The following is a 13,295-nucleotide window of genomic DNA, read 5'->3' as shown; positions in this document are numbered from 1 at the left end:
ACAAATTCTATGTCCAGCTCTATATCCAATCCAGGATCAGTGACTGTGCAACATGTAGGGGCTCAGAATTAAAGACACAAGGGACAAGAAAAAAATGCAGAAAGGACTTATCTTAGCACACCTTGATAACACTGCTAATTAGAAACAGAAGAGAGAAATAACTCACCTATAGAATGGTTATGGTTTTCTTCCTTCAGATCATTTTTTTTCACAAGTGCTTCTTGATACTGTGCCTCACAAAACAAACTGAGAGAAGCACCACTTTTTGAAGTTAAGACAAAATCTGGATGAGTAGTTCTACAGAAGTTGTTTTGTTCATCAGCTAAAACACTGGAAGTGTGCATTTTTTCTTGGGTTTGATTCTGATGGATATATAATGGTAGGAAGGGTGTGTTTTTCTCTAGGGTGGTTGGACTTCCTGGAGATCTGTACTTCTGGCTCTGATCATCAGGTAGTAGGGTTAAACCTTGCAATTAAAAAAAATCATTAAAACTATTAACTTTCTAGAATATTTTATTTTCTGTTAGTGATCCCTACTCACCAGGTTTTCTCCAAAGTGAAAAAAGTGTTTTTCTTCTTTATTAGGAAACACTCTCCAACAAAATCATGACATTTTAAAAGTCTAAAAATGACTCTTGCATAATTTTAATTAAGGGTATATTTATATTACAATTCATGTGCAGACAGCGGATACCTGGCAGAGCTGCAGTACTACAAATTCTGGAAGGCATTATTCATGTTCCATCTATAAGAAACACTGTTGGAATTGTCAATTCTGCAACCCCATGACAAACACAGAGAGCACCAATGCAGATGGCTGCAAATGATCTGAATAGTTCCTAATGACAAATGCCCTGTGTCACAGCCTTGAAAAACAACTTTCCTCTAGATTACTGTTAACATTTTGGTATCTTCAGGTGGTAGAATTATGGATGACTTTTCTGTTTTGTACATTTCTGTAGTTTCTAAATTTCCTGTATTACTTCTAGACTTTTTTTTTTTTAGTCTCTGCTTTTGAAATAAACACAGAGATTCTTCTTCTATATATCTCTAATTTCTTTTTTTAATATATCTCTAATTTCTAATTCTTGAACGGTAGATGGCAAATCTCCATCCTACCTGCTGTACCATCCCCTTGAAATCCTGCCACTATACCTCTCTTATCCTAGAATGTCTCAACAAAATTTAGAAGTGAGGGCAACCTGGCTGGCTCAGGCAGTAGAGCATGTGACTCTTGCTCTCAGGATTGGGAGTTCAACCCCACATTGATTGTAGATATTACTTAAAAATAAAACCTTTAGCAGTGCTTGGATGGCTCATACCCATCTGCCTCACCTCCAACCCACAAATAAAACTGGAAATCAGGTAGGTCCTGATTATCAGGTTTGACCTCCTTTCCTTTACAATAATACTCTCCCTATCCAAATATTTTTGACTAATAGTCACCCCACTTCAGATTGAAGATCGCTTTGATAAAAGTGCAATAGCCCAAAGTAGCAGTTCTCAAACTGTATGGTCTGCAAACCCCTGAAGGTCTCTAAGATTCTTTCACAGCATCTACCAGGTCAAATCTATTTTCATAAAATATAAAGATAGTATTTGCCTTTTTCACTTTGCCAACACATGCACTGATGATGCAAGAACAAAATGGAAGTTCCTGGTGTCTTCACTCAAAAGCAGGACAGCAGCACCCAACTGTGCTAGCAGTCACTGTGTGAGTCACCACCAAGCACTTGCAGTTAAAAACAAAGAAAGAAAAGAAAAAACAGTTTTCCTTAAGAATGTCCTAGGTAAAGTTACAAAAATTATTAATTTTTTAATTGAATTTTAACTGTTGAGTACACATCTTCTGAACATTGTATTGGACAAAACAAAAAGTATACATAAATCACTTCTGCTACAAACCAAGACTGTGTCATTTTTTGAGTTGTAAGCTCAACTAACAACTTCTCTCAAAGAACATCATTTTTACTTGTACTTGGTAAATAGATAGGTACTTGGCAGATAGATATTTCCACAAAAATGAAACAAGTGAGCTAGTTACTTCAAGGAAAATAACTGACAGTATTTGTTAAGAACGGTAAAATTTGAACTTTCAAGTACAAATGAGAACTCATTAAATATGTCTACCACTATGGGCTTAACAGCTTCATAATACTTCAGGCCTTTTATGATGAGATCTGTAGTGTACTAATGGATATAATTTTTTTGATATTACAGTATTTTAAAGACCCAAATAACTCAGTGAACCACTATTTTCCAAGTAACCAAAGCACAATTTTATCAGATCATGCATAAGAGTCATTCAAAATGCCAAGATAAAAAAAAAAAAAAAAAAAAAAAGCCAAGATATTCAATGTATTTTATGTAACAGAGTATAAAAAAGTGCGTTAGTATTGTTTCAGACTCTATACTATGAATCACCACTAAGAAATGGCCACTTGTTAGATTTGGGTGTACCATCAAAGAAATAACCACAAGTACCTGAAAAGGCTATTACAGTACTCCTCTTTCCTTTTTCCAATTAAACACCCATGTGAAGCTGAATTTTTTTTTCACATACTTCAAGCAAAACAATATAACTTAAGAGGTTGAACACAGAAGCAGATAGAAGCTGAGCTCTTTTAAGACAGAAATTAAAAAGAGATTTTCAAATATATAAAACTCTGCCATTCTTCTAATTTTTTAGAGAAGCCTTTTCATTAAAAAATGTTAACCAAAGAAGTAAAGGACCTATACCCTAAAAACTACAGAACACTTCTGAAAGAAATTGAGGAAGACACAAAGAGATGGAAAAATATTCCATGCTCATGGACTGGAAGAATTAATATTGGGAAAATGTCAATGTTACCCAGGGCAATTTACACATTTAATGCAATCTCTATCAAAATACCATGGACTTTCTTCAGAGAATTGGAACAAATCATCTTAAGATTTGTGTGGAATTAGAAAAGACCCCGAATAGCCAGGGGAATATTAAAAAAGAAAACCATAGCTGGGGGCATCACAATGCCAGATTTCAGGTTGTACTACAAAGCTGTGGTCATCAAGACAGTGTGGTACTGGCACAAAAACAGACACATAGATCAATGGAACAGAATAGAGAATCCAGAAGGGACCCTCAGCTCTATGGTCAACTAGTATTCAACAAAGCAGGAAAAACCATCTACTGGAAAAAAAAAAAAAGACAGTCTCTTCAATAAATGGTGTTGGGAAAATTAGAGATCCACATGCAGAAGAATGAAATTGGACCATTCTCTTACACCATACACAAAGATAAACTCAAAATGGATGAAAGATCTAAATGTGAGACAAGAATCCATCAAAATCCTAGAGGAGAACACAGGCAACACCCTTTTTGAACTTGGCCACAGCAACTTCTTGCAAGATACATCTATGAAGGCAAGGGAAACAAAAGCAAAAACGAATTATTGGGACTTCATCAAGATAAAAAGCTTCTGCAAAGCAAAATAGTTAACAAAACTAAAAGACAACCTACAGAATGGGAGACGATATTTGCAAATGACATATCAGTAAAGGGCTAGTATCCAAGATCTATAAAGAACTTATTAAATTCAACATCCAAGAAACAAACAATCCAATCATGAAATGGGCAAAAGACAGGAACAGAAATTTCACAGAGGAAGACATAGACATGGCCAACAAGCACATGAGGAAATGCTCTACATCACTGGCCATCAGGGAAATACAAATCAAAACCACAATGAGATACCACCTCACACTAGTGAGAATGGGGAAAATTAACAAGACAGGAAACAACAAATGTTGGAGAGGATGTAGAGAAAGGGGAACCCTCCTGCACTGTTGCTGGGAATGTGAACTGGTACAGCCACTCTGGAAAACTGTGTGGAGGTTCTTCAAAGAGTTAAAAATAGATCTGCCCTAAGACCCAGCAATTGCACTGCTGGGGATTTACCCCAAAGATACAGATACAGTGAAACGCTGGAACACCTGCATGCACCCCAATGTTTATAGCAGCAATGTCCACAATAGCCAAACTGTGGAAGGAGCCTCGGTGTCCATCGAAAGAGGAATGGATAAAGAAGATGTGGTTTATGTATACAATGCAATATTACTCAGCTATTAGAAACGACAAATACCTACCATTTGCTTCGACGTGGATGGAACTGGAGGGTATTATGCTGAGTGAAATAAGTCAACCGGAGAAGGACAAACATTATATGGTCTCATTCATTTGGGGAATATAAAAAATAGTGAAAGGGAATAAAGGGGAAAGGAGGAAAAATAAGTGGGAAATATCAGAAAGGGAGACAGAGCATGAAAGACTCCTAACTCTGGGAAACGAACCAGGGGTGGTGGAAGGGGAGATGGGCAGGGGGTGGGGGGTGACTGGGTGGCGGGCACTGAGGTGGACACTTGACAGGATGAGCACTGGGTGTTATTCTGTATGTTGACAAATTGAACACCAATAAAAAATTTATTAAACAAAATAAAAATAAATAAAAAATAGTGAAGGGAATAAAGGGAAAGGAGAAAAAATGAGTGAAAATATCAGTGAGGGTGACAAAACATGAAAGACACCTAACTCTGGCAAACGAGCAAGGGGTAGTGGAAAGGGAGGTGGGCAGAGGGTTGGGGTGACTGGGTGATGGGCACTGAGGGGGGCACTTGGCGGGATGAGCACTGGGTGTTATGCTATAAATTGGCAAATTGAACTCCAATAAAAAAAAAATTTGAAAAAAAAAAAATGTTAGCTATGGCAGCCCGGGTGGCTCAGCAGTTTAGCGCCGCCTTCAGCCCAGGGCATGATCCTGGAGTCCAGGGATTGAGTCCCACATCGGGCTCCCTGCAGAAAGCCTGCTTCTCCCTCTGCCCCTCTCTCTCTCTGAATAAATAAATAAAATCATGAATAAATAAAATCTTAAAAAAATGTTATGAATAAATAAATGAATAAATAAAATCTTTAAAAAAATGTTCATGAATAAATAAATAAAATCTTAAAAAAAAAATGTTATGAAAAACTCCTAACTCTGGGAAACGAGCTAGGGGTGGTGGAAGGGGAGGTGGGCAGGGGGTGGGGGTGACTGGGTGACAGGCACTGAGGTGGGCACTTGACGGGATGAGCTTTGGGTGTTATTCTGTATGTTGGCAAATTGAACACCAATAAAAAATAAATTTATAAGATTAAAAAAATAATAAAATAAAATAAAAAATTAAAAAAAAATGTTAGCTATGGAGTGCCTAGGTGGCTCAGTAGTTGAGCATCTGCCTTTGGCTCAGGTAGTGATCCCAGGTTCCTGGGATAGAGTCCCACAGTGCTCAGCAGGGAGTCTGCTTCTCCCTCTCCCTCTGTCTGCCACTCCCCCTGCTTGTGCTGTCTCTGCCAAATAAATAAAATCTTTAAAAAAAAAATGTTAGTTATGATAACATGTAACTGGTTATTATTTTAAGTGAATTAGTTCTTAAATTTCTCCATTTTAATTTCTGATACAGTAAATATCAACAGCTATAGCCCATATAACAAATGCTCTCTGGGGTCCTCAGTAATATAAGAGTATTAAGTGGTCCTGAGACCAAACTATGAAAACCACTGCCCTAAAAGCAATGTTCTATAACTGATTAGGGTTAGTTGTTATATTAAGAACACTGAAATCTGCTTTCCTATTGCTCTACCACAGTGCTATATCTATCACAGGTTGTTATTTAAATGATCCTGATTATCCTCTTTATGTATTACATAAAGGAACCCTGAACCATTCAACTAGTTCAAGACACACACTATGTTCTCTATATTTGCTTAAATAAGCATCCTATTCTCTAAACCATTCTTCATTTGGTACATTTCTCATTACTACTACTACTACCAATCCCCAAATCCCATCCAGCTACACTTCACACACTCCTCTGCCAATGTCTTTTCTTCTCTGTATTCTCAATTCCCAGTGCAACCTCTGAACAGAACAGGCACTTTTCCTAAATCAGTAGTGTGTCTCTTAAAGGTTGCCCTGAGAAGCAAACACACTGCTCCAGATCTAAACTGTGGGACACAATCCATTAGTAATTTTATCATCAGAATCACAACTGGCATTTTTTTTAATGACCAAGAATAGGATAAAATAAATAGAAAATATCCTTGCTACATGCCAGGCTCACCAATAAGGACTGATTTATGAAATTTCTTTGAAATTATGAGTTTAAATGTTTTTGTTATAACGTGGGATGGTCAAACAACTTTTAAAACCACTGTTCTAGATCACATTCAACAGGTTTATTTTCTCCTGATAATCCTGTCATTCTTTCTTGTAATTGATCTAGCATACAACAAAACAATTCTGTCATCTACCACCATAGAAAACATCTTTGGTGTGGTTCTTCTGCTCAGCAGAGTGGCTTCTATACATATTTAATTTTATGACCCCAAGGAGTTTTTTATTCTTCAGGCAAAGATTGTAAGCCAGGAACTCTGGGCCAAATTTGGCTGTAGATCTTTTATGCTGCTACGTCTTCTTAAAATTTTAATATAAATAAATATGAATGCCTTTAAGCAGGACACACATGCTCCAGAATGGCACAGTTCCCACTTATCTCAATTATACAACATGACCACGATTTCACAATTCTCTACAAGGCCCCTAAAAAAAACTGGAATTTACAGTATATGATAGAGAAATGGTAGTAATAACCTGCCAAACAACTAAAGGTGAGAAATGTATGTAACTGTCCCCTGTTGTACTAAGTGAAGGCTCTAAGCAAAAAATACCTGGGAGTGTGTGTTGCCCAGACACCATAGTAAGCAGCTTCTCTTGTTCTTCCATGAGTCTTTGTAGTTGCTCTAACTGCTGCCTCTTCAGCTGTTCCTGCTTCTTCTGTTGTACTTCTTTCAGCTTTTCAAACATAAAATTAATTTGATTAAACTCACTTTATATTTCTTTATGGATCTTTGCTCCTTATATTTATCTTAATCCCTCTACTCTTCCTTTTCATATCATCTCTGATAAAGAGTTTCAAAGAGAGATTACTAAGTAACTACATCTGCTACCAAAACTCCAAAATGCTATTTCTTATGAAGGAAACTGTATCGACTGTCCCAATTAAGAAACAGAAAAAATCATTTGAATCCAAGGATTCTTAAAATAGGAAGGTATCCATACATTTATGATCAATTTTGTCCCCCTAATATTTGATCAACCATTTCTAATTTAGTTTTTACCAAATAAAACAGAAACTTAAAGACGTTGTGACCTCAAGTGTTATATCTTACATATCAAACCTGTGATAATGTTCACATTAGACAAAAGGCAACATTTAGTATTTTGAGGATTTTACAGTAAAGGGGAAGAAATAAGAGGCTCTGAACAGGTGACTTTTCATCATCAACAGAAACTTGAAATAACGCAAATACATATTAGGCTGAATCTTGTTGTACCTGTTCAAGCTTTTTAAAAAGTGGGTCTTTATAGGCCACTTCTTTGCATTCACTCGAAAGATCTGAGATAAAGTCATTTTTGTTGTCTTCCCAGTGTCCAGGAGCATCTTGACATGCCACTATTTGTGGTCCTTCTTTAGTTAAAGGAAATACTGTATGTGTTTCAGGTTTATCTGACTGTAGTTTATAAGGGCTGTTAGACTCCAACTTCTGTTCTTCATGAAGTGAATCTTCTTCACTTATAAAGCTGAAGCTATTTGAAAAACGTGAGGCTTTAACAGGAAAGCTGGTAGAAATATTCACATTTGCTCGCTTTTCTTCATCTGCTTCCAAAATAGGAAATCCACGATTTAATATGACCCCAGCCCGAGAAGGATTGGTCATCCACTGGGTTAAGAAGCTCTGCCCACTGTTTAACTCGGAAGAGGTTGGCATCAGGAACATTTTAGTTCAATGACACTATTATATTTAAATAATGTAAAAGCTAGAAGAGCTATTAATTTCCAAAACCTGTAGAAAGAAGATTCCAACAAAAAGCAATGGTTAAAGCTATTCTATGAAAACTTGAACTAGCACAAAAATCTACTGAATATTTCAAATACAAAGACTGCAACCAGTTAGGCATTAAGCTATGTGGTTTCTTTTAAGTCTTAAAAACATCCAAATTGAGTGAATCAAAAACCCAAGTTCCCTTCTAATCATTTGATTACTGATGATTTTATATAAGTACTAAATCAGTTGACCTAACACTGTGGGAGTTAAAGTACCTTCTAAGTTGTTCGATTACCAAAAGCCACAATCACTATCAAATGTTACCCATATTAAACACTTCCATGCTTTGGGCCCTAGTCCAACATGGCTTCTTTGTCCAACTGGGGAACCCATGTTTTCTCTAGTTACAAAGGTCACCACCGTCCCCACGGCTTCACTGGCACGGTTTCTCACTTTGTCTTACTGCCTCATTCCCCTTCTAACCCTTTGCCCACCAAGCAGTCCCTCATCTGTATTCCCAGAGGTCTCTGACATCACTATTTTGGCATTCATCTCAGTATTAGTGGTACTTTACTTTTGTGTTTATAATCTACCAAGCTGTCACTTCTTTGAAGATATAGTCACCTGCATTTTCATCTATGCCTAGCACCATCCATTCCTGACAAACAGAAGAAATTTTATAAATGTTTGTAAGTTATAATTAAATCAGAACTAAGGTTGTATTATTGAAAATAAATTCAGTATTATAAAGTATTTGTGCTCATTCAATGTTTAACAGTAAAAATTACATTGGTTCATATCATAGGACAACTACTCTCTATGAATCACACCCTAAAATAACCAAATTCCTAGTGTAAGTCAGTCACTGTGCAATAAACTTAAATGGCCACCACACAGAAGATAAGCTCTTCCTCCTCTGTATGATTGATTTTACTCAATGAATATTCATTGAGTTCTTACTTTGTGCCAGGTATTATTTTAGTCACTAGGCATATAGCAGTTAATAAGTCAGAATCTAGTGGAGAAAATACATGCATATAAAAGTAAATTATACAGTATGTTATACAGTAATAACTGTTAAGGAGTTAAAACGACGTGGGGGAAGGAGATTTGCAAGTCCAGATAAGGTAGACAGGGAGCCCTCCTTTAGGAGATAAACTTAAAGACCTGGTGGAGGAAGGACAAGGAGCAGCTATGAGAGGCAGAGTAAGACCCAGCCTTCACATTGAAAACCTTCATTTGCAGGATGCCCCTACCTATTCTTACAGCCCCATTACCGCCAACTACCTTGAATTCTTCAGCATTTATCTCTTTATGTGTTTAAACTTATTTACATCCATCACCATGAGAAGGACCTGGCTCCTAAGCCACCCTTTACTTTTACCTCTAATACTCTGATGTCCATGTACATGCCTATTCCATCTCCATCCCTAAAGTCCATCACTAGCAAAATCTCCTATTACCGTCAACCTCATCTCAACTTCCTGAGAACACTTCTTCCAACAGAGCCCATACTCTGTACCATGGGCCTAGAAGTAGATATGTGTTTTCCTTATTGCCCTTTTTTGCTTCTAGATGATTCTCCTTCCCCCACCATAAACACCAACAAATTTTGAACCTCATATGATCTAACTATATCATCTACTAGTTCTCCTTTATCATCTACCAAAACTCCTTAGGTCACCAGGGTCCTCCCCTTCATTCCTTAAAATTTTCTGGCTGAGCAAATGGAAGAACAATGTTGCCATTAACCGAAATGGAAAAAACTGGGGATGAAACAGGTTTGGGAGAATGAAAGATCAAGAGTTGAATTTCAGACATTTTAAGACATTCCAGTCACCACCATATAGGCAGCGGGACACACAAGAATGGGATTCATGGATGAAGCCAACACTGTGAAGTATAAATATGAGTGAGTATCCTTAGGATACAGAAGATAGTTAAAGCCTTGACATTGGGTGAGGTCATTAAGTGACTAAGGGTAGACAAAAGAGAGAAGATGCAGAAAGTACAGCGTCCTTGAGGCTAAGTGAAAAAAATGTTTTAAGGAAGAAAGAGATGTGTTAAATGCTGTTAAGAGATGAAGGGTGAGGAGAACTGAGAACAGACTATAGAATTGAGCAAAGTAAAGGTCATGATAACTTCAATGAGAGCAGCCTGGGGGAAGAGGAAGGCTGCAAAAGCTTGAATGGAGGAAATACATACAAGAATGAGAAACTGAGGACAACTAACTCTTTCCAGGAATTTTGTTATAAAGGGAAGGAAATAAATATGACAGTAGCTGAACAGGGAAGCACGGTGAAGAAAGATTTTTTAAGACAAGAGAAATAAAAGCATGTCTGTAGGTTGAGGAGGATGGAGAAAGGAAAGAATTACTATAACCATGTCTTTAAGGGGAGAAATGAGAAAGAACCAAAAGACAGTGTCATACGCCTGTAAATTGTTTTAAATACTTGAGCCTTTTTCTTGGTGGGGGTGGGGAGGGTGCAAAGACAAGGTGAAGAAAAAGCCTTACATTTCCGTTTCTTCACTGGGTGGATTGGATGCTTACAGGATTTTTCTTGTAACTTCTATAAGTGCTGCTTACATCACTGAACAACAACAACAAAAATAATAATGGAGTAGCTGTTGCCCTTCTCCGGTTGTGTGTACAGTACGTGTGGAATAAAAAAGGGAACTGTTTTCACAAGCTGTTCTTTGTTTCGTAATTGGATCCACCGAGCCCGTAGCTACCCCTGTTGCACTGAGCTTGCCAGTGGGACTGTCAGGAGCGTCCTGTGATACACTTTGTTGGTTGTTGTTGCAGAAGACTGAACTGTTTTTGGAATATTTAACAATTACATAAACAGAGTCAAGTGTTTCCCAATGTGGTTGTCCGATTTTTATGGCCTTGCTGTGTACTTTCCCTCTTTTTGACAGTAAACTTCTGCCTATGGCTTACAGTTTGACATTTAATTTAATAATAATTCATTATTAATTTATTTATTTAACTAAGTTTGACATATTAATTTATTACAGTTTGAACTTCCTTCCTGCGGGAGGGAAGACTTCATGTTGTTTATTGCCAGTTTATTGTTTACTTTTCAGGTTTGTACAAGGTTTAATAATAAAAACAAAGTTTTTTGGCTAAAAAAACAAAAACAAAAACAAACAAAAAAGTGTCATTTTATTAAAACTGGATTTAATGGAATTTTAAAACAAGAGACTGCTGATTCCCTTGTTGCTTTGCTGCGTATAATGGCATACATAACTGTACTCCATTTTCTTAAGTAGAATCCTGAAATAGTGTCATGGGTACAGTTGTTAAAAATGTTCAATTCGTATATGCAAATACTATGAATCATCAGTTTGTAGAACTGCTCAGAGAAAAAACATGACTAAAGGAATGCTCGCAAAACTATTCAATAAACAAAGACCAAAGTGACAATGTGATTTTTCTCACTGATACCCCAGTCTGAGAACCACAGCTGTTCACTTATTTTTAAAAACTGCTACTACAAAAAACATGGATGAGTAATGTTGAGCCCAAGTCTCAACAAATTCACACTGTCTCCATTTAATATGAAGTTCAAGAATAGGCAAAATAAATTTATAAGAACAGAAGTCAGACTCATGGTTATCTATCTTGCTGGGGTTAGCACTGACTGAGAAGAGGCTTCTGCCCTCAGGATTGATAGGGAGTGTTATTATCTTTGCCTGCTGGTGATTACACCGGGGTATATACTTGGGTAGTACACTTAAGATCAGGGCAGTTTACTGAATATCTGTTTTTACTGAATAATTTTTAAAAATCTGTTCTCAGCAAATTAATTCTAATTATTTTTTAGTTGAAACCCTGCCTAAAAGGTAACAACTTTTCACCAAAATCAACCTAGTAATGTATGTTAAATTCAAAAGACTTCAGCAGGAAAATTTGAAATCCAGATTTAGGAAGGACACAAGCATCGCTTCTCGGCCTTTTGGCTAAGATCAAGTGTAGGAAGGACACAAGCTACAAGGTTATCTTGTGACATCAAAAACTAGACAAGTTCCCTACTAGACTAAAAAGTGCAAGTATGGTTGTGTTGCAGCACTCAAGACATCTTCATCTTAAAACAAACCACTTAAAAACAAGCAGCTCTATTCCTTCAATTTCATGAATATGATTCCCAAAGTGTATTTACTGTCAGCATGAAGAATAAAAATACTGTTTCACTTTAACCTGCTACTTATTATTAATATTAAGGCCTTGCTAATGGGAACACATATATACAGTAAAATGCCTAGAGAGGATTAGTATGCGGACTCGGATTTTTTAGATACGAAGATGTGTGTGAAACAAAGTCACAGCCTCGCTACCCCCAGAGTGCTACGTAAATATTCTTAAAGCAGTCTGGAGGGATTAATGCTCTGCATCCTGGCAGGAAAAAGAGGACACGAGCAATTAATTCCAAGTCACCCTTCGACCGTTTAACTAGCTGGTTTAGGAGATGACTTATCAGTCTCCCAAAACGCAGGTCCTCGAAAACCGCGAATCCACAGTAAACCCTTAAAAGACTGCTCTTGCCTGATGGTCATCGGTGACCGCCGGGCCCAACGATGGAAAGCAACGCCCCTCCGCACTGTGTGCCCGAGCCGGCCGTGTTCCCAGCGTTCCTGAACAGCACACCTGAAGGGCGGCGAGAGCCCCTGAAAGGCAGGCTCCGCACAAACTGCGCCGAGCTGGGCCGAACCCCGACCTGGCGCTGGCCGCCGCCGCCCTCGTCCCGCCGGAGCCAGCCCTCCCACACATAGCCGGCACACTGGGACGCCACGCTGCAAACACACACCCCCGCGCCCCCCCGGCTCCTTCCATCCACAAATTACCGCTCCGCCGTCCCTCGGCCTCTCAGTCCACTCAAACCACAGTAAGAACCACCATTGCACTTATGAATGAGCCGCCACAATCGCCGCCTATGGTTGGAGTCCCGCCCCCAAGGCCGGCTCCGCCCCCCCGACCCGAGGGCTCCTGGGAAATGTAGTCTCCACCGGCCCCCCTCTGCACTTGCGTGCGGGCCCTGGAGGACTCACGCAAACTACCATTCCCAGCTGGGTCGCCGCGGCGGACATTACCTAAGGGATTCACGGCGAGGCGCCTTCCGCCTCGGCGGCGGGCTTGTGGTTGGAGTCTGCGGGCGGCTGGGCGGGCGGGAAAAACCGTTCCTGGAGCGAACTTCCGTGATAGAGCGGAGCTGTTCCCTGCGCGGCTCCCGCCCCGCCCTGAGGACCGAGGAGCGCGCCTCTGCGAGAAGGCGGTCTCCGTGTTCCTAGGAGAGCAGGGGACGCCGAGACTCAGGGCTGACAGTACGGACCGGCCCTGGCGGCTGTGGCGGGGTCGGACGGCCCCACGCACCTTCAGGCAGAGGTAGCCCGGTGA

General features: G+C 39.0%; 1 protein-coding gene across 5 annotated transcripts in view; it reads right to left on the bottom strand.

Moving 5' to 3' along the window:
* The window catches only part of CENPJ (centromere protein J), a 54,095-nt gene that overhangs the window by 38,942 nt on the left and 1,858 nt on the right, over positions 1-13,295 (bottom strand). For 3 of the 5 annotated variants that reach the window (XM_025462814.3, XM_049101107.1, XM_025462812.3), the window contains exons 2-4: positions 7,409-7,918; positions 6,743-6,866; positions 167-466 (exon numbers count right to left, since the gene is read on the bottom strand). In XM_025462814.3, coding sequence (XP_025318599.1) covers positions 167-466; positions 6,743-6,866; positions 7,409-7,852 — 868 coding nt within the window. In that variant the 5' untranslated portion in view covers positions 7,853-7,918. Of the gene's footprint in view, positions 1-166; positions 467-6,742; positions 6,867-7,408; positions 7,919-12,745; positions 12,868-12,991; positions 13,159-13,295 lie in introns of those variants that run through there. The other 2 variants (XM_025462813.3, XM_025462811.3) reach the window with 2 other exon arrangements.

Source organism: Canis lupus, chromosome 25 (genome assembly GCF_003254725.2).
Source record: "Canis lupus dingo isolate Sandy chromosome 25, ASM325472v2, whole genome shotgun sequence".
Taxonomy (NCBI): Eukaryota; Metazoa; Chordata; class Mammalia; order Carnivora; family Canidae; genus Canis; species Canis lupus.
The sequence above is the reverse complement of the archived record's forward strand: the minus strand, read 5'-3'. Positions and strand labels throughout refer to the sequence as shown.